At 45.2% G+C, this 22406-nt stretch overlaps 1 protein-coding gene across 1 annotated transcript in view; it reads right to left on the bottom strand.

Moving 5' to 3' along the window:
- The window catches only part of LOC119957088 (protein GPR108-like), a 34118-nt gene that overhangs the window by 869 nt on the left and 10843 nt on the right, over positions 1-22406 (bottom strand). The window contains exons 6-17 of the mRNA XM_038784765.1: positions 22188-22276; positions 20732-20800; positions 20533-20643; positions 16380-16513; positions 15010-15085; positions 12579-12652; positions 11618-11735; positions 8710-8840; positions 6705-6748; positions 5252-5301; positions 4292-4375; positions 895-1016 (exon numbers count right to left, since the gene is read on the bottom strand). Of these exons, the coding sequence (XP_038640693.1) occupies positions 895-1016; positions 4292-4375; positions 5252-5301; positions 6705-6748; positions 8710-8840; positions 11618-11735; positions 12579-12652; positions 15010-15085; positions 16380-16513; positions 20533-20643; positions 20732-20800; positions 22188-22276 (1102 nt within the window). The remainder of the gene's footprint in view (positions 1-894; positions 1017-4291; positions 4376-5251; positions 5302-6704; positions 6749-8709; positions 8841-11617; positions 11736-12578; positions 12653-15009; positions 15086-16379; positions 16514-20532; positions 20644-20731; positions 20801-22187; positions 22277-22406) is intronic.

A 22406-nucleotide genomic window follows, 5' to 3' on the forward strand; every position in this document is an offset into this window, starting at 1 on the left:
GCCGCAATTTTCAATTATATAGATTTACAAAAGCGTATATAGCTTTCAATAGAAATTAATACAGCTTTCTGCAAAACAATATCCAGTCTCAGATCTCTCCCTCTGCTCTTTTCCCCACAGGTCGTGCAAGTCTTTCGTTTTCAAGCATTTTTCCAATTCCATTCTGAAATTTACTGTTGAATCCACTTCAGGCAGCGCGTTCCAGATCCCATGAATATTCCTAAACTTCAGTTGGGATTCACTGTATATCCAAAAGCATGTTAAAATATGGGACATGGGGCAGCATGAGGATGCAGTGGTTAGCACTGCTGCCTCACGGCACCAAGGAAAGAAAAAAATAATTGGGTACTCTAAATAAATGTGGGACAAGGGCTGGAGGTGCAGAGATGAGAATACAGTACTGGTCAAGGGTTATTGAAATATGGTTTCTTAAAACTGTTTACAGCCTGATACATTACAGGAACCATACTGACAGATAGGATAACGAGGTTAACCAGCGTAGGTTCATCATGAGCATTAGTTTAAATTTTTTAAAATAAATTTAGAGTACCCAATTATATATTTTTTCCAATTAAGGGGAAATTTAGCATGGCCAATCCACCAGCCCTGCACATCTTTTTGGGTTGTGGGGGTGAGACCCACGCAGACACGGAATGTGCAAACGCCACACGGGCAGCGACCCAGGCAGCAACCCGGGTCCTCGGCACTGTAGGCAGCAGTGCTAACCACTGTTCCATCGTGCTGCCCCTAGCATTAGTTTTAAAAAAAATTTAAATCACTATGTTACATCTTCTGCCCCCCCCCCCCCCCCCCCCCAACAACAAAGCTGTTGTTACTGATGCAGACAATGATTTCTGGCCGATTTCAGCTGTACGGGGAAGTCTAGATACTTACACTTCATCCATGGTGACATCCTCCTCGTCCTGTGGGAGCTGTAGGTAGGGGTTGTTGGAGGCTGGTCGAAACTTGTATCCGGTCAGCACAAAGAAGACCAATGTTGACACCTCCACTAGAAACTAAGTGTTTTTAAAAGAAAAAAAAAACAAGAAATAACACAAAGTACAAGGTGCAAAATACCAAAATAAAAATCAGGGATTAGGATTTCTGATTTGCCTGAAATTAAGCAGATCAGCACAATGGATTGAGAAATGCCAAGCACATGTTATGGAGAGCTGATTCAAGCTTCTATCTCGAAGATTGGTTCAATAAATCCCAACACAGAAACCAGCCCTGAAATCAACTTAAGAGCACTGTGATTTTCCACTGACTGCACTCTTCAAAAAAGGTTTTAAAATGAAGCTAATTATTTTTTTAAAAAGTAAAACCAATATCACAGACAGGTTGATTATAAAAGGTTGCAAATATTTTTAAATATTCTATTTACCAAGAAACTGACTACTGTAAACCAATAAAGCTAGTAAAATTGCTCAGCATTGCTTTCTGTGGATGCAACAGACCACTTGGAGGAAGCACTGAGGGTGGCAAGGGAACAGAATGTACTCTGGGTGGGGGACTATTCAGTAACGGGCTCGGTAGCACCACTACTGACTGAGCCTTAAAGGATATAACTGTTAGACTGGGTCTGAGACAGGTGGTGAGGGAACCAGCAAGAGGTAAAAACATACTCAACCTCATGCCCACCAACCTGCCTGCTGCGGATACACCTGTCTGTCCGTGGCAGTATCGGTAGGAGTGACCACCGCACAGTCCTTGTGGAGATGAAGCCGGGTATTCACATGGTGGATACCTTCCATCGTGTTGTGTGGCACTAACACCGTGCTAACTGGCATACAAATCTAGCAAATCAAGACTGGGCATCCAGTACCAACAGAATTGTATTCAGCCACAATCTGTGACCTCAGGGTCCAGTAGATCCCCCACTCTACCATTATCACTAAGCCAGGAAATCAACCCTGGTTCAATGAAGAGTTCAGGAGGGCATGCCACGAGCAGCACCAGTCATACCAAAATATGAGGTGTCAACCTCAGGAAGCTTTCTCTTATCACCTGCTTCACCTATTCCTTTCAGGATGCTTTGCTAAGTTAAAAGGCCATTACACGATTGCATGTTCCGGTTAATCATCTTTCCACTAGAGTGTAAATCCTCAATCCCTTACGAGACTTTGTCAAAAAAAAAAATCAAGCCAAAAACAAGTTCCTTGGACATAAATTGACAATCAGATGTGTAAAAATCTTTAATGATTCTTCAACGATCACTCGCTATGATTGCCACCTAAGAAACACCAATATCTGGTCATGGGTTCTGTGGGTCCTTGTGTGGCTGATGAGCCCGATCCTAGACCCGCATCTTCAACCGCACACTTAGCAGGTGATTCTGGAATTGGCCCTTAGACCAGAGCTCGCTTATATTCCTTTAGAACATAGAACATAGAATGATACAGCGCAGTACAGGCCCTTCGGCCCTCGATGTTGCACCGACATGGAAAAAAACTAAAGGCCATCTAACCTACACTATGCCCTTATCATCCATATGCTTATCCAATAAACTTTTAAATGCCCTCAATGTTGGCGAGTTCACTACTGTTGCAGGTAGGGCATTCCACGGCCTCACCACTCTTTGCGTAAAAAACCCACCTCTGACCTCTGTCCTATATCTATTACCCCTCAATTTAAGGCTATGTCCCCTCGTGCTAGCCACCTCCATCCGCGGGAGAAGGCTCTCTCTGTCCACCCTATCTAACCCTCTGATCATTTTGTATGCCTCTATTAAGTCATCTCTTAACCTTCTTCTCTCTAACGAAAACAACCTCAAGTCCATCAGCCTTTCCTCATAAGATTTTCCCTCCATACTTTCTCAGGCACCTTTTCCGGACCTCCTTTAGTCATCGGGTGTCGTCAAAGAATTGTGTCCCTTCAATCAAGTGGTTCCTCCAGGTAGGTCTCTTCTGAGCAAGAGTCTCCCAGGCATTGACATTGATGTTGCATTCCTTGAGGTAAGCCTCCAGGGTGTCTTTGAGGTGCTTCCTTTGTTTGGGAGCCTTCCTTGAGCTGGGCGAAGATGATTTGCTTTGGCATCCGAAGCACGTGACCGGCCCAGCGGAGTTGGTTTTGGATGACCATTGTCCCTATGCTGGTGGCCTTGACTCCTTTAGGGACGCTGATGTTAGTAACACCTATCCACCCGATCAGAGAATTTACAGTGCCGAAGGAGGCCATTCGGCCCATCGAGTCTACACCGGCCTTTGGAAAGAGCACCCCACTTAAGCCCACACCTCCACCCTATCCCCGTAACCCAGTAACGCCACCTAACCTTTTTGGACACCAAGGGCAATTTAGCGTGGTCGTCCATCTAACCTGCACATCTTTGGACTGTGTAAGGAAGCCGGAGAACCCGGACGAAACCCACGCAGTCACGAGGAGAATGTGCAGACTCCACACAGACAGTGACCCAAGCCGGGAATCGAACCTGGGACCCTGGAGTTGTGAAGTAACGGTGCTAACCACTGTGCTGCTGACTTGGACAAAGTTGATGTGCCTCTCCCGGTCTCTGAGCTGGCGTCTGTACGTAGTCTCAAGTTTCTGAGCTGGATCGAAGAGTTGGGAGGACAACTGCCTTGTACACAAGGCAGATCAAACCTGCGCAGTCTTCAAGAGCCAAGCATGCTAGTGAATGTCTACCAAAATCTCCAAAGTGTTCATTCAAATGGAACGGAGTAAAACTGAAAAGAGCTGAAGACAGTCATCATCTCAAACTGTGAAGGAACCATCGACTCCAAAAGCAGGAAACAGAAAAACTGGTTCGATGAGAACGACCACACTAACCAAGACCTCATCGACAAGAGGAGGAAAGCTCTCTGGGCCTGGAAAGATGACAACATCAACAAGGGAAAGAGGAGAGAACACTCATCAAACTGCAATGCTGCGAGATACAAAGAGCAATTCGGAAAATCAACAACTAATGGTGGGCTTTTATGAGTAAAATGGCTCTATATGGAAATTACTGTAAGGTTATTTAAAGGTTTAAACTTAATTTATTTCTCCTTCTGATTACACCACAATGCAAACACAATTGCTGTTTCAGCTTTACCAATGGACAAATGTATATTCCATTAACTTTGTTCACAAGAGTTGAACAACTGAAACCCAAAGTCCCAATTTCCACAGGCTTTGGGGGATAGACTGCCTCTTGATGATGTTGCTCCATCTCTGTCAGGCTAAGACTGGTATATTCCACTATTCTGTTGTCACTTCCCACCTCCACCACCTCTCCAAGTTTATAAACTAACCAACAGTGCTGATCCCAACCATTATATGGTCAGCTCTTACTTACATTATACATCCACTGCCACTGAAACGGGACAGTGAATTTGAGAAGGATAGCGATGATCCTGGTGAAATATATGTAGCAAACAATCTGAAAAGAGAAACCGCAATTATTAGAAACATAACAAAGGACATTGGAATCCACAAAAAGTACGGTCGCCCTGTGGCCGCCAACGTTCCATCCTACGTAGCATCTGTGTACTTCTCAAACAACAGCACAAAAGCAGAACAGGAACAGGAGTGGCCCACACAGACCCTCAGGCCTGCTCCGCCATTAAATACAAGCGTGACTCATCGTCACTTTCCTCCCATCCCCATCAGAAGCCTTTTGTTTCCTTCAGTCCAGAAACCCAGCGATTTCACTCGAATACAAGTGCAGAGAATTCTGGAAAAACTCAAGCAGATCTGGCACAATCAGTGGAGAGAAAGAGAATTAACGTCGAGTCCGTATGGCTCGCAGCTCTGCAGAAACCGTACGGATTGAAAACGCTAACTTTTGTTTCTCTGTCCACAGACTGTGCCAAATCTGCTGAGTTTTTCCAGCCCTTTGTTTTTATTCCACATTTCCAGCATCTGCAGCATTTTGCTTTTCATTCTTGAACATAGGCAACGACTCAGCACCCGCAGCCCTCTGCAGTACCGAACTTCAAAGATTCACAATCCTTTGAGTGAGGACATTTACCCGACAACTATCACTGTTAAAAAGTTGGATTGCTGTTCATCTGTGATGGGACCCCACTAACTCCAACAAACTCAAACGTCCATGCACCCCGAAACCGGTCTCTATAAGGTTGGATTAACTCTTCCTCTCACTCTTTAACGCTCGATTAAAAACCCAAGTTGGCCCACCAGGGATTTAAACCCTCCTCCCATATATGGGAATGGTTCCACACTTCTCTCGCGCTCCTGAGCAAGATCCAGGAAAATGAAGAAAAATGCTACACGTACACCGCACACATATACCTACCATGACATAAAAATGCCTGAAGAGTTTCAATTTGGCCAGATTCATTGCAGCTGCAGATAAAGATAAAATTAACGATGAAAATCAAGACTGCATTACCAGTTTTGTAATTTTTTCAATTAGACCCCCCCCCCCACCCCGCTCTCACTCCCGCCACATCACCCCCTAGCCATTTTTCTTCTGAGGAAAAAGGCTGAGATTGCAGTTCAAATCCACGAGTGGCAATGTGTACAATGGTTCCTTATTCAATAACAGGGCATGGCGAGCCATCCCAAGTATGCACACTTATAATAAGTGTAAACCACAATCATGAACAGGAACTTTAGCTGATTTTCTCCCCCTTCCTATTGAAGAGTTAAGGCCAATTGGACCAAAAATGTCTTTGCTTTATGGAGACCTATAAAATTCTTGAGGGTTAGACAGGGTAGATGCCGAGGAGCTGTTTCCTTTGGCTACAGAGTGTGGAACTAGGGGTCGCAGTCTCACGATAAGGGGTCGGCCATTGGGACCAGATCTATCGACTCATCGGGTTGTGATCTTGGGGATTGGAGCTCAGAGGGCAGTGGATGCTCAGCTGTGGAGTACATTCATTACTGAATCAATAGATTTTTGGAGATCAAACCAATCAAGGGATATTAGAGGGAAAGTGGATTTGATACAGAAGGCCAGTCATGATCGCACCGAACGACAGAGCAAGCTCGAGGGACTCAATGACGTACCCCTGCTCCCAACAACCTTGAAAAAGAACCATCTTGACTTCATTTACAGATAGAATTTAGTCCAGCGTCACTCGAGTGCAGAGGGAGGAAATTGCATTTCTGCAGCATGGTTTAAAAAGACATTAAGTTGCAAGGAAAAAGAAGGGGAGCAGAGGAAGGCGGTGGTGGGGGTCACAGGGTGTGACCGCACAGGTGCCTCAATAACTGTTAATTGTGAACAGCAGAACTCTTCAGAGACAGAGTAGCTGAGATGCGCAGGCTGGGGAAACCCCAGGCTTCAATGTGTCTCGATTAGGGTTGCTCTAGGTCCTGGTGTCTTTGGTTAAGGGAAGCAAAGACCAGCATTTTCATTGCACAACCAGCAAGGTCCCCCCCGGCTGGAGGCGTGCAACCGTAACCCCTGGTAAGGATAGTATAGGCTCTGCTCAGCTGCAATTCCCCCTACCCTTCAATATCCTACTGGGGTCTCGCTAGTGAGACCCACATATGCCACAATGGTCTCGGAGCAGCCAAGTTCAGGATTGCAACTGATTCTCAAACCCAAGCAAGGAGCCGTAAGAAGATGGGAAAGAGGGGAAAACGGCAAGGAAAGAAAAGTTGAAGTATACCACACATATACAACTGTACTAGAATAGAGTGGGATCACCTACACTCAACATTGGTTAGTTTATAAAAACAGAGTCAATAAGATTAAGCTGTTATCATCTTCCGTTGAACTGCCAGACTATCAAGCTTACCTTTTCCATCCGTGCTGGAGGCCTCCTGCAAGTGCCTGATTGACCTGAAAATTGCAAAAAAAAAAACAAATCAGTGAAGTTCCCTTATTTTATTTGAAGAAAGGTCGACAATTTGAATGATCGTGTATTCTCAAGTCATGTATATCAGATCCACCATAGCCTGATTTATGGAAATACAAGGAAGCGCTCAAGACAACTTCACACAGGATTGGGACCGACTGTGATAGACCACAAGAGCATTGATTATCCCTTGAACAATTCACAGGTGCTCGGTCGGAATCTGGCCTTTGAGAGCACGGCCATAGGAAAAATCACAAATAAATTCCAAAAGACCCAGGAGACATGGTTGTATCGCACAGTTGCAGTACCTATTTCCTGCCACCAAATGGAGCTTCTGCAATGAGACAATATGATATTCAGCTTTCTCCTTCCTTCCCATGCACAGGGTAAAACCAGGAAATGGGCCATTCAGCTCAAAACATCTCAGCTAATGTTTATGCTGCACACGAGTCTCGGTCTGTCCCTCTTCAACAATACATCCTTCAATTCTGTTCTAACTCGCGTACTTATCCAGCTTGCCTTCAAGTGCTATTCCCCATCACCACATTCTCACGTCTCCCTGGATAAGGAGGTTTCTCCTGAATTCCCTTTTGGATACATTAGTGACAATCTTCTATTTATGGCCCAACCAGTGATTACAGCTTCTCTAACATTTGTCGTAATCTTAGATCTCCAGGAGGGCACACCCCCGTCTCCTTTCCTGGACTAAAAAATACTTTCCTGGTAGTTGCAACCTCCTAGGTTTGGTCAAACTTCAAAGCTTATAAACTCCAAGCTTTGGGTCTACAACGGTTGTGTAACCATGAAGAATTTTGAAAAAAATAAATTTAGTGGATGTGGGCGTTAGGCCAGCATTTATTGCCCACCTAGTTGCCCTTCAGAAGGTGGTGGTGAGTTGCCTTCTTTTTTTTTAATTTAGAGTACCCAATTATTTTTTTCAAATTCTGGGCAATTTAGTGTGGCCAATCCACCTACCCTGGACATCTTTTGAGTTTGTGAGGGTGAAACCGACACAGACACGGGGAGAATGTGCAAACTCCACACGGACAAGACCTGTGTGGGTTGCCTTTTTAAACCGCTGCAGTCCTGGAGGTGTAGGTACACCCACAGTGCTGTTAGGGAGTTCCAGGATACTGTCCCAGCGACAGTGAAGGAACGGCGATGTATTTCCAAGTCAGGGTGGTGAGTGACTTGGAGGGGAACCTCCAGGTGGTGGGGTTCCCAGGTATCTGCTGCTATTGTCCTTCTAGATCGTAGTGGTCGTGAGTTTGGAAGGTGTTGCCTAAGGAACTTTGGTGAATTACTGCAGTGCATCTTGTAGATGGTACACACAGCTGCTCGTGGTCGATGGTGGTGGCGGGAGTGAATGTTTGTGGAAGGCGCAGCAATCAAGCAGAGCTGCTTTGTCCTGAATGGTGTTGAGCTTCTGGAGTGCTGTTGGAGCTGCGCTTATCCAGGAAAGTGGAGAGTATTCCATTACATCCTGACTTGTGCCTTGTAGACGATGGACAGGCTTTGGGGGATCAGGTGGTGAGTTACTCACTCATGAAGCGAAAATCCGAGTCAACTTTAACTTTGCACACTGGAGAAATGATTTGTCTTGTGGTGTTTCACCAATACCACTATGTCACTTATTGGGTAATAACACTTCTTAGAATTCTTTACAGATAACAGGTGGGTATTAATTGGCAGGATGTGACAAGTGGCTGGGAAAAAAGAAGGTTAAAGGGTTATTTGACCAAAGTTTTCAAAACATTAAAAGGGGGCTGATGAGGTGGATAGAGAAATTATGTCTGCCAGCTGGGGAAGCCAGATCTTTCAGGATTAAAATGAGGAGACATTTCTACATACAAAGAGAGCTGGATGGCGTGACTTGAAAATGGAGATTTCAAAGTGAAAGACATGTTTTTATATGTTATTTCATAGCTTCATAAAAAACCTTTACCAGACAACAGGAAATAGGATCGCTCCACAGCAAATAAGATCCACGAGAAACAGGATCTCCTTCCACAAAGCATACTCGCTCGTCCCCTCCTCAGTCGATTCAATGATGATGTAGGCTGTATTTGCTAACACCTTAAAAGACAAAAGGAATTTAACTTTTCTGCATCTTGTATTATCCTCAATGTGAATCAATTTTTACTTAACAGAAAGCTTAGATGAATTAGTAGCTGCCGAGGATTCTTTTTCCGCATGCTCATTCAGTTGGGTCGGGTGCCTCTCCTGTAACTGGGTACCATCACTGTTGGGGCACAGTCCAAACAGCAGCTGAATCTGCCACCTATTGGCCCAGTTACTCAAGATTTAAATCTTACCCAGTCAGTCGTATTTTTCCCCCTCATTTGCCATCATCTGCAAATATGGCATTTTGTTTAGCATACCCTTGTCCAAAAAACACGAGGACAAACAATTAATCCTTGATCCAGTTTATATTGCTAAGGAAAATTGTTTACAGCTAGCCTTCATCTATTTTTAATGAACTGTTTTCACCCAATGTCACATTTCTACCTCAGGTCCGTGTCTCAGCCAGTATTAAGAGTGTGTGCGTGTGTAAAGAAGCACATCAGGATGCTTTATTTAGGCAGGACTTTTATCATGTTTGCACAGACAAGCGAGGTATCATTCTGCACCTGCAGGCAGCAGGCACGTTGGCCATTTAACCCATGCTTTTGTTGGTGGTCAATGCCGGAACATTGGTCAGGGCATTGGAAGACCTCACCAGTCTTACGCGAGTCCTACAGTCCATCCAAAACAGGGAAGCAACATGAGGTTCAACACCATTCCTTTGGGATAATCAGGCACTTTTGGAAGCTTGTCATTTGGAGAAAATAGCTAACCATTAGAACATAGAACATAGAACAGTACAGCACAGAACAGGCCCTTCGGCCCTCAATGTTGTGCCGAGCCATGATCACCCTACTCAAACCCACGTATCCACCCTATACCCGTAACCCAACAACCCCCCCCTTAACCTTACTTTTATTAGGACACTACGGGCAATTTAGCATGGCCAATCCACCTAACCCGCACATCATTGGACTGTGGGAGGAAACCGGAGCACCCGGAGGAAACCCACGCACACAGGGGGAGGACGTGCAGACTCCACACAGACAGTGACCCAGCCGGGAATCGAACCTGGGACCCTGGAGCTGTGAAGCATTTATGCTAACCACCATGCTACCCTGCTGCCCCTGATTCTGTTATCAGAGCAGCCCCACCCTCAGCCTACTATTTTAATAAATTCCTCTGGACGGCATCATCAATTATCGAACAATGCACTACAGATACTGGCCAAGGTTATTACAATCCTAATCTTAGATTTGAACTGTACAAAGTGAGGTGAATAAACTTGCTAAACTGCCCACAATTTAGTATGTCCACTACTGTACCTTCCCCTCCTCACTGCCTCCAAAGGACAAACAACTTAACTAATGACCAATAGACACAGTGCCTCTGTGCAGATATCCTCTGCAGAACCTTGCCCAAATCATTGCGATTATTTTCTAAACATGTAAACTTGGATCAACTGAACATTTTGCAACTATTATTGTAACACAACATTGGAGGGGCTACCTAACATCATGGGGGCTCAATGGATTGTTTTCCTGGTTTAAGTAATATACTTTTTCAGACCAATAACGGGTTGAGAGTTTACATTGAAAAGACGGCAGAGTGTGCTTGATGCAACACCTGCAGTGGTACAGGGTGTCACAGGAGCTGTGGATTCAGTAAGGGAGATGGTTTAAAGGTGTTCAGTGTCCAGCGTGGGCTGGCTGAAGGTGGGAAAATTGAGCAGTGGGGAAATTAAGAAAGGCCCCTGAAGGAACACAGCAGCGAATGTACATTGGACTGAATGACGGAATGTGCTTGAAGAGCCGAAAGGCCTATTCCCGCTCCCAATTCTTATATTCTTAACTCTGTGCAATTCCGGCAGCTACCCTCTTACCCAGCGAGTCCTGCTAGAAAGTGAACATGACTTGGCAAGATTGACATGATCTCGGATGCTCACAACTCCAATCCGCTTCCGGGGAAAATCCTGCTGACAATCAGTGTGCAGTTTACAAACACCTGAGAAGTCGCCCTCTAAATCTTGCCAATTAACACTTAAATGAGCTGTACTGCTTATTTAAATGGGGTGGGGTTCTCAGGCTTTGGAGAGCCCTAGGTGGTCAGGGACAGGGCAGGATGGTCCCCTGGCACTGCCTCTATCACCTGAGCACCTTGCACTGCCAGCCTGGGTCAGGGGGGGTCAAGGGTATGAAGGGGCGTCATAAAGGCTGGAGGAGGGGGGGGGGGGGGGGGGGGGGGGGGGGGGGAAGAGATTACGGGTGGGAGCCTGAAAGGGAGGGCCCTCAGCAACCCCATAGAGGTTCATCTTCACTTGGGGGGGGGGGGGGGGGAAAGAGTGTTAATGCCCATGTGTGCAGGGCAGGTGACATTGCCTGTGGGTGGGAGGCCCTCAAGTTCATTTAGAGATTGGGACACTTTTTCAAAATGGTGGCCTGATCTCCGAGGAGCCGTTCTCACTGGCGAGTGCCCAGTGTTGAAAACATTTCTCAGTGTGGGCTTGATCGGGGAGAAACTTCCCAAGGCACAGAAAATGACCAAGCGTGATTGAACAGCGGTGTGGATCGCACCCAAAAGCCGTCGAGAAAAATCGCACCAAACCCACCTAAAAGGCACTTAGAAATGATTTGGTTGAATCGCTCCCTATAGTTCCAAAATGTTTTCAAGAATTTGGTAATCAATTAATTTTGAAAGCATCCCCATACAACTAAAAAACTGACTGCAGTCCTCAAAATACACATTATAGAAAGGAATTCCAGCCCCCAAGTATTTTAAACTTGGTTTACCTGCAGAGGAATCACAATCATGAAGATCTTTTTGTCTTTATCTGACAGAATATATTTTACGAAAGCCCATCCTGTGCCAATCAGAGCCAAAGTAATAAACAGCAAGGCACCTTTCAATCTGCAGAAGGTAGGATATTAAGTTAAAATTGTTACAATCACTTTCAAAGAAACACCCTTTTTTGAAAAACGGTTTGTCTAGTGCTCTCCAGCTTGACCCGAGAGAAGATGCCTCTATCACAAACTCAGGTCTCTCAAACCACTTGTTTCCCCCTAATGTAGTCACCCTTGCAATGCAGGAAACACAGCAAAATGTGTGCTCAGCAGGATCCCACAAACAGCAATGACCAGGTAATGTTATGTTAGTTACAGGATAAATATTGTTAAAGACACCGGCAACAGGCAGTTTTCAAGTCCACTCAAGAGTGTAGACGGAGGGCAGCACGGTGGCACAGTGGTTAGCATTGCTGCCTACGGCACTGAGGACCCGGGTTCGAATCCCGACCCTGGATCACTGTCCGTGTGGAGTTTGCACATTCTCCCCGTGTCTGCGTGGGTTTCACCCACGACCCAAAGATGTGCAGGGTAGGTGGATTGGCCATGCTAAATTGCCCCTTAACTGGAAAAAATAATTGGGCACTCTAAATTTTTTTTTTTTTTAATAAAGAGTGTAGACGGAACCTCAGTTTGACATCTTATCCAAAAGACAGCACAGTGGAGCTCTCCCCCAGCACGGCATTGGAGTGTCAACCTGGATTTTTGTGCTCAAGTCTCTGCAGTGAAACTTGGACTTTCTGCCTCGGTGACGAGCGCGCTGCCCAGGGGCCACAACTTAACTCTGGAGCAACAGAGGTCAGAGAGCCACAGCATTCAATGGCCAGCCACGGGCAGTTGAATGGTAGCCCAGAGCCCCACAACCTGCAACACCCACACCCTTCGTTCAAACATCCTAATATATACTTACAGATGGGTAATGTAGTACATCACAGCCCAACCTTCAATTGCTGATCCCTTAACAGCAATGAAATAAAAGTTTATCTGGAAACAAATAATAAGGATTGAGAACACTTTATAGAAAGAGATAAGACAGGCAAATATCACTTGAACAGTTGCGCACAGAGGCTGGGCGTGTTCCTACGAAATAGGACCATGTCTATCATTTTGGTGACACAATCTTGTCCTGCTTCTATTTCATATAGTTTAAACAAAAAAGGATATGAGACAACACGATCTGTTAGAGAATGGTCTTTGCAATACTTTGATTTCTCCTCATCTCTTGTCTAGACATTTGTGGCATACATTAAAAAGTGCCATGTAAACTCAGCTGGCTCCTGGTGTTTCTGGCTTCAGAACGTTGATAAATGGCAAATCACTAAACCTACACTCAAGATACTGCACTTTCCAACTTGAAATCCCTTAAAGCAACATTTGAAGAAATTGCAGTCACATTAGTCCATAGACACACCATGCATTGATGCGGCACCAGAGTCTGCCCTCCAATATTGCTCTGCTCCTTGTCTATTACCATTGGATTCATGATTGTGAGCACAGAAATGCAGAGACTTGTATTCGTGCTGGCTACTTTGTGAGGAGTCAAAATGCCTTTTTCTGAGATAAATATTTTAAAACGCAATATTTCTCTCTGCTGTAGATGTTACAATTGGACTGTCACGAAGCATGGTTTGACTCGTGTCAGTGTTACCACTAACCATGTGTCAATGCCTAGATAAGAGACGAGAAGAGATCAAAGTGTTGCAGGATCGATCATGCTGTCCCAACTCCACTTTTCTTCTCAAAAACTAGATGAAATAGAGCGGCATGGTGGCACAATGGTTAGCACGGTGCCTCACAGCACCAGGGATTTGCGTTCGTTTCCGACCTTGGGTGACTCTGTGTGGTGTTTGTACGTTCTCCCCGTGTCTGCGTGGGTTTCCTTCGGGTGCTCTGGTTTCATCCCACAGTCCAACCCTTACTAAATTGCCCCTTAGTGTCCAAAAAATGTTAGGTGGGGTTACTGGGATACAGGGACAGTGTGGGCCTAGGTAGGGTGCTTTTTCAAGAAAATAAAACAGGGTGGCACGGTGGTTAGCACTGCTGTCTCTCAGTGCCAGGGGCCCGGGTTCAATTCCGGCCTTGAACTATCTCCCTGTGTCTGCGTGGGTTTCCTCCGGGTGCTCCGGTTTCCTCCCATAGTCCAAAGATATGCAGGTTAGGTAGATTGGCAATGCTGAATTGATAAGTGTCCAAAGATTTGCAGGTTTGGTGGGGTCTTGGGTTACGGATATAGGGTGGGGCAGCGGGCCGAGGTGCACTTTCAGAGGGTCGGTGCAGACTCGATGGGCCGAATGGTCTCCTTCCGCACTGTAGGAATTCTAGTTCTATAGATGCAGGACATGAAGATGTGTCACCAAAATGATAGACCTGATCTTACCATTTTATAGGAACAGACCCAGCCTCTGCTCGCAACAGAATCAACTCCAGAAAGCGTAATACAGCCATGTTGCCATCAGCTGCCTTGCTCATCCTCCCTTCTTGCTCCAGCCTGCTGCACACACAGGTCCCATAGCAGTACCCCCCGTCCCACTCCGCCTCCCCCACTCCGCATCTTCAACCAGTGATTCAGATTATCGTCTCCCCTACTCCGCGCCTTAAACCAGTGATTCAGATTATCGCCTCCCCCACTCCGCACCTTAAACCAGTGATTCAGATTATCGTCTCCCCTACTCCGCGCCTTAAACCAGTGATTCAGATTATCGCCTCCCCCACTCCGCACCTTAAACCAGTGATTCAGATTATCGTCTCCCCCACTCCTAACCTTCAACCAGTGATTCAGATTATCGCCTCCCCCACTCCGCACCTTAAACCAGTGATTCAGATTATCGCCTCCCCCACTCCGCGCCTTAAACCAGTGATTCAGATTATTTAAAGTGAATTGCAAAGGTTAACTGAATATTTCATGTATCATTTCATAAGATGTCGGAAAAAAAATATTTTCTCTTTAAAGCTTGCTGAGCTAATGTCTGATGCCAGAGCGCTAAGTGCGTAGAATGACCTTCAGCAGGTTATCTAACTGAAGGTCAAAACTGACTCTTAACGGCTGACGATACTGCCACGATGGCGTCATTCAACGGTGATGAGGAGGAGGAACTTGGGCTCACACATTTAACTGTTCCCTGGCCCGAGGTCTGAAAAGCAGCCTAGCCCTGGCTGACCGGTCCGCCAAGACGAGAAACTGCTCCTGGGAGCAGCCAGCCAGCCTAGAATCAGAGAACGATTACTGCACAGAAGGAGATCATTCAGCCAGCCATTTCAACTTCCTACAAGAGCAATCTCACAAGTCCCCTGCTCATTCCCCATACCACTACAATTTAGCGGCAACTTCGACTTATACTTACAGCATGGAACAGTATGGAGATGGACTTGGTGAATGCCAGTGCAGCCATCAACCAGTGGATTTTAAATACACTGCTCCTGAGAAAGACAGTTGTTAGTCGGGTTCAGTAGTCACTTGGAACAACAGAAATTCAAACAGTCAATGACATGGAGATGACACAAGAACATAGGAAGGTAAAGCTGGCACAGAGGGGAACGCATGCATGGTGCCCTGTAGTTTTGTTGAACATTACACTGCGTAGTGGATCTTACTGGAACACAGGGACTCCTTTCAAACCCATCACTCCAAGCCAATTCCCTCATTTCCTTCAGACCGGGCGGTTTAGGGCTCACAGGTGGAATAGTGTTCGCAACACTCATGAAAAACTTATTTTGGATAGAGGTGTGGAGTTGCTGCTTGCCTTTTCTATTTAGAGCGAGGTAAGACAAAGTCAATTTCCTTGCTCCTAAATCTACTGAACTGCTTCTCATGATATTGAAACCTTGAATATCGATGTTGATGACTGAACTTCATCAACTGCAGTACACACGTTAAAACTCAAAGCCACAATCCCAACCCTATCCTCCCTTTCCCCGCATCCACCTTTCAGTTTTGACAGTACTAATTACCAGTGCAGTGGCAACAAGATAAAAGGGAAAGGGTTTGAAATGTAACATGCAAAAAGATTTCAAAAACGAGTGCACTCATTAAGTATTCCATAAAATATTCTTCTAAAGCGTACAAATATTTTATAGAATTTTAACCTTAGAAGCCTGGTCGATTAATGGGAGCTTCTATTTCCCTGGGCCTTTTGTTTTTAAGCTCGAGCATCTTGGTAGTGACCAAAACTAAAATTGTTTCTATCACCATAACAATGGGTGCAAGGAAGCTCTGCTTCCCTGCTCACTCTCGCAATACAGAAGGGTTTTTAGTCAGCTGCCCTTTGACCACTTATTTTGCTTTATGATCATGGAAATCATAGAATCCCTACTGTGCAGGAAGCCTTCAGCCCATTGAGTCTGCACCGACTCTCTGAAAGAGCACTCTACTTTGGCCCATTCACCCGTCCCATCCCCAAATCACCACCTAACCTTTTGAACACCAAGGGGAAGTTTTATCATGGTTAATCCACCTAACCTGCACGTCTTTAGACTGTGGGAGGAAACCAGAGCACCCGGAGGAAACCCATGCAGACACGATGAGAACATGCAAACTCCACACAGAATCAAACTTGGGTACCCGCCGCTGTGAGGCAGCGGTGCTAACCGCTGTGCCACCATGCCACCTTTGGCGTTGGGCCTTTTAAAACAGTGGCACTCTACAACTCAACTGGCGAACTCATGTACTTTACTATAAAAGCAGTTTAAACACTGGACACCAAAGGAGCTTTACCTGTGTTTTAGAAGGAGGGAAACCCAGAACAAGGCTGCCACAAAGAAAAATCCAGACATGACCAAGTAGAGCAGCGGCAGTGGGGTTTCCCCAGCAGAAAGGTAGTTCTTTGGATTCCTTGCCATTATTTCAATCTAAGGAAGGATGGTTTAAAATATAGACATAAGAAATCTAAAAGTTACAACGATAATTAGAAATAAATAGCTGGGCTTGTTTATGCGCTGCCCAGCGTGGAACCAACCAGGAGCATAGCAGGTTTGATCCCTACTTGGAGTTAGTTAGAGTTAGACCCTGCCATGCAAGTCTCCTTCCACTTCATTCCTCAGCTTTCGGTCACCTTTCAAGCCCTAATATCGCCTTACATGGCTTAACGTCAGATTTTGTTTGATAATGGTCCTGTAAAATGCCTTTGGACATTTTGCTGTTGTAGGCACTGTATGAATGCATTGCATTATTATAGGCTACCAGGAATTGACTAGGAGATAATTAGTGTCGTACCACAGGAATCTGTGTTGGGGCCTCAATTATTCATTAATGACTTGGACGATGGCATAAAAAGTCATATATCCAAATTAGCTGACGATACGAAGGTAGGTGAAGTTAGGGAAAGCCAAGATGATAGCATAAAATTGCAAGGAGATATTGAGAATAGGTGAATGGGCGAAATTGTGGCAGGTGGAATTCAACATAAGCAAGTGTGAGGTTGTCCATTTTGGATGAAAAAAAGGATGGAGCAGAGTACTTTCTAAATGGCAAGAGGTTAGGTACGGGTGGTGTTCAAAGAGACTTGGGGGTAAAGGTGCAGAGGTCCTCAAAATACCACGAACAAGGGCAGAAAATAATCAAAAAGGCTAATGGAGGGGCAGCATGGTGGCGCAGTTGTTAGCACTGCTGCCTCACGGCACCGAGGACCCGGGTTCGATCCCGGCCCTGGGTCACTGTCCGTATGGAGTTTGCACATTCTCCCTTTGTCCGAGTGGGTCTCACCCCCAAAAATGTGCTGGGTCGGTGGAATGGCCACACTAATCTGCCCCTTAATTGGAAAAAAACATAATTGGGTACTAAAAAGGCTAATGGAATGCTCGCCTTAATATCTAGAGGTTTGGAATATAAAGACACAGGGGTTATGTTGCAGCTTTACAAAACCCTGGGTAGATCCCACTTGGAGTCACTGTGAGCATCTCTGGGCACCACACCTTCGGAAGGTTTAGCTTTGGAGGGAGTGCAAAGTAGGTTTATTAAAACGATACTTGGACTACGAGGGTTAAGTCACAAGGAAAATTACACAAATTAGGCCTGTTTTCACAAGAATTTAGGTTATGGGGTGATCTGATCAAAGCATTTAAGATATTAACAGGGAAAGACAGAATAAAGATAAACTGTTTCCATTCACCAAGGAGAGGGACATGAGGGATGTTGAGGCTAGGGATGGATGTTTAAATACTCTAGGTCATGTCAGCATAAGGAAGGGGGAGGTTTTGGGTATTCTAAAAGGCATTAAGGTGGACAAGTCCCCAGGACCGGATGGGATCTATCCCAGGTTACTGAGGGAAGCGAGGGACAAAATAACTGGGGCCTTAACAGATATCTTTGCAGCATCCTTGAGCACGGGCGAGGTCCTGGAGGATTGGAGAATTGCTAATGTTGTCCCTTTGTTTAAGAAGGGTAGCAGGGATAATCCAGGGAATTATAGACCTGTGAGCTTGACGTCAGTGGTAGGCAAACTGTTGGAGAAGATACTGAGAGATAGGATCTATTCACATTTGGAATAAAATAGACTTATCAATGATAAGCAGCATGGTTTTGTGCAGGGAATGTCTTACAAACCTAATAGAATTATTTGAGGAAGTGACAAAGTTAATTGATATGGGAAGGGCTGTAGATGTCATATACATGGACTTCAGTAAAACATTTGATAAAGTTTCCCATGGCAGGTTGATGGAAAAAGTGAAGTCGTATGGGGTTCAGGGTGTACTAGCTAGATAGATAAAGAACTGGCTGGGCAACAGGAGACAGAGAGTAGTGGTGGAAGGGAGTGTCTCAAAATGGAGAAAGGTGACTAGTGGTGTTCCACAGGGATCCGTGCTCAGACCACTGTGGTTTGTGATATACATAAATGATCTGGACGAAGGTATAAGTAGTCTGATGAGCAAGTTTGCAGATGATACTAAGATTGGTGGAGTTGCAGATAGCAAGGAGGACTGTCAGAGAATACAGCAAAACATAGATAGATTGGAGAGTTGGGCAGAGAAATGGCAGATGGAGTTAAATCCAGGCAAATGCGAGGTGATGCATTTTGGAAGATCTAACTCAAGAGCAGACTATCTGGTCAATGGAAGATTCCTGGGGAAAATTGATGTGCAGAGAGATCTGGGAGTTCCGATCCATTGTACCCTGAAGGTGGCAACGCAGGTCGATAGAGTGGTCAAGAAGGCATACAGCATGCTTGCCTTCATTGGATGGGGTATTGAGTACAAGAGTCGGCAGGTCATGTTACAGTTGTATAGGACTTTGGTTAGGCCACATTTGGAATACTGCGTGCAGTTCTGGTCACCACATTACCAGAAGGATGTGGATGCTTTAGAGAGGGCGCAGAGGAGGTTCACCAGGATGTTGCCTGGTATGGAGGGTGCTAGCTATGAAGAAAGGTTGAGTAGATTAGGATTATTTTTGTTGGAAAGACGGAGGTTATGGGGGGACCTGATTGAGGTCTACAAAATTATGAGAGGTATGGACAGGGTGGATAGCAACAAGCTTTTTCCAAGAGTGAGGGTGTCAATTATAAGGGGTCACGATTTCAAGGTGAGAGGGGGATAGTTTAAGGGAGATGTGTGGGGAAAGTTTTTTACGCAGAGGGTGGTGGGTGCCTGGAACACTTTGCCAGCGGAGGTGGTAGAGGCGGGCACGATAGCATCATTTAAGATTGCTAAAATAGCATCTGGACAGATATATGAACGGGCGGGGAAGAGAGAGAAGTAGATCCTTGGAAAATAGGCAACAGGTTTAGATAAAGGATCTGGATCGGCGCAAGCTGGGAGGGCCGAAGGGCCTGTTCCTGTGCTGTAATTTTCTTTGTTCTAATTGTTGGGCATTCTAAAACTAGGGGGCACCATCTAAAGATTAAGGTTGGACCATTCAGGAGAGATGTTAGGAAGCATTTCTTCACTCAAAGGGTGGGAGAGGTTTGGAACTCTCTCCCACAAACTGCAGTCGAAGCTGGAACAGTTACTAAATTTAAATCAGAGATAGAGTTTTGCTAATCAAAGATATGAAGGGATATGGGTCAAAGACAGGTATATGGAGTTAGGCCACATGTCAGCCTTAGAACATAGAACAGTACAGCACAGAACAGGCCCTTCGGCCCTCGATGTTGTGCCGAGCAATGATCACCCTACTTAAACCCACGTAACCCGTATACCCGTAACCCAACAATCCCCCCATTAACCTTACACTACGGGCAATTTAGCATGGCCAATCCACCTAACCCGCACATCTTTGGACTGTGGGAGGAAACCGGAGCACCCGGAGGAAACCCACGCACACACAGGGAGGACGTGCAGACTCCACACAGACAGTGACCCAGCCGCGAATCGAACCTGGGACCCTGGAGCTGTGAAGCATTGATGCTAACCACCATGCTACCGTGAGGCCCCATGATCTCATTGAATGGTGGGGGACAGGATCGAGGGGCTGAATGGCCTACTCCCATTCCTGTGTTCCTAATTGTGACCGTGCAAGCCAAAATACAAATTTTGTAAAATATTCACACTAACATTCCAAACAAATGAATTTTGTTAAGAGTCTGACAGTATGTGCCAATAATTAAAGGCCAACCAATAGAAAATTAGATTGGTGATCATCACGGAGAGGGGGTGCATGCATTATGTTGTTTTGATGAACACACATTGCTACATGTACATTGGAAAGAGAAGCACTAAGGGTTGAGGAAAGATATGATCTTGTGCCAGACAGGAAGTCATCTAGGGACTGAAAGAGATGAGGATTGAATGCATAGGAACAGAAGGACATCATTCAGCCCCTTAAGCCTTCTCCTTCATTCATTCAGATAATGGCTGACCTGTACCTTCATTCCCATAAAAAGCGGGGAGGAATATCCTTCCATTTCCCCCCCTCACTTGGCAAATATACTTACTGTCATGTCAAATCCAACAGCATTTTTCTTCCCGGGACCTGCTTTATGACAGTTGTGGAAGCTGAGAGTATAGAGCCCTTCCTCTTCTACAGACAGAATCTTTACAAAGAACTGCAAAGAAGAATTAAAAAGGAATTAAATAATGGTAACATAGATAAACACAAGGGGCTATTAAATTTGGGGAATGAAAGATTCTTACATTGAAGGTGTAGCTGCCATTCATAAATTGCAGTTCAAAAACTTCCTCGCTCTTTTCGGTTTTCTTATCCTGTGAAAATAGGTTTGATACCAAATATTAGCAAGCACTTGCCGGAACATCCAGACAGCTAACAGGGCCATCATTCACGAGTTTTCCATCGAAGCAAATCATCAGGAAACAAAAGGGTGTCAGCGCCACATCCGACTGAAATACCCAAGACCTCAGACCACAGAATAGGAAGGAAATCCACTCAGTAGGTTTTAGAAACTTGCACTTGATAAGCAGACAACTGATGATCTGATATTTATCACAGTGCTGTTTGTATGATCTTGCCCTTGTGTAACTCGAGCTGCTGTGCTTCCCTACGTAATGCAGTGAATACTCTTCAAGACGTATTTTATCGCTAACAAATGTGCTTTGTAAGTCCTGAGGTTATGAAAGGCGCTGTATAAATGCAAATTAATCCGCATCGTCAATTGAGAAAAATAAATATTCGTTAACAGAAGAAGAGCATTCGACCTAGTGTTAGCTTCCCAATAATAACTCATGAACAATTCCAATCGCTTCTCTCCTCTGAGTGGCAATGGATTACGCTGTACAGTGACATACAGATCAGGTGCCTTGTTGCTCCCAATCTAATTAGCACTTCCCTATCTTGCTCGGGCTCCTACTCTTTTCAAATGTCCCAATATTACAAAGGGGAAATAAAAGGACAGAAGAATGTAGCACCTCCACAATCTCTAGGAATGATTACGCGCATGTGGACACACCTACGGAGCAAGACTGGCCACTGTCACGTTATGGGCCAATTGGCCCCCTTCGGTGCATTTCTAGACATATAGACATTTCTATATCCATGACTTCCTGTGACCTAACACTTCCACAGAGATGAAACTTGCCCACCCAATTAATTCACCCTCAAATAACTCTCCAGGATAAATGGCACCGTTGCACATTCACTGCGACAGTTCCCAGCTCTGAGGAGACTGAAGTACCTGAAATGCGACCAAGCCTGGAGGCTGGAAATGGGACTTGATGATCCTGTGATCCTCTGTGACTCCACGTTTCTATGCCGTGCCTCGTTGTTCTTACGTTCTCAAGACACAAACAGCCATATTTTCCAGTTCCATTTGATAAAACACCTACCGTCTACTTTTCTCAATGACAACTCACAATATCCTTTCCTTTCATTGCCAGCTCCCAGACACCCACAAACAGCCATCATAAAGAGAACTACATAACTAACCATTGAGAGCCCAAGACCCTCTTGAAGACATTAACCGCACTTATTCATTCACAATAAAAATCAGGATCCCAGTACTACGCCTAGATGCTACGGTACCACAGTAACCATGTCTATCCCGTCATTTGTTGCATCACACAACAACCATTTTCACTCCTAAAGTGGAATTTTAAGCTAAACATTCGATTCACTGACCACACTGCACAGACTAACCTCTTTAACGGTCTTCACTTTTCCTTTTGCCGCATCTTTGTCTTTATTTTTGGTTTCAGCCTCTTCTCTTTTCCTCCTGGTCTTTAAAGCTGACAAAATAGAATTTCAACGTGAAGGCATGTCCCTTCACCGAGTTGACAAGGAGCACAGAAAAGTTTGGTCTGAGTGGCAACTTTGATCAGATGCCACAATATGAGCAAGTGAGACAAAAGCGAATGA

The sequence above is a fragment of the Scyliorhinus canicula genome, chromosome 25 (assembly GCF_902713615.1).
Source record: "Scyliorhinus canicula chromosome 25, sScyCan1.1, whole genome shotgun sequence".
Lineage (NCBI taxonomy): Eukaryota > Metazoa > Chordata > Chondrichthyes > Carcharhiniformes > Scyliorhinidae > Scyliorhinus > Scyliorhinus canicula.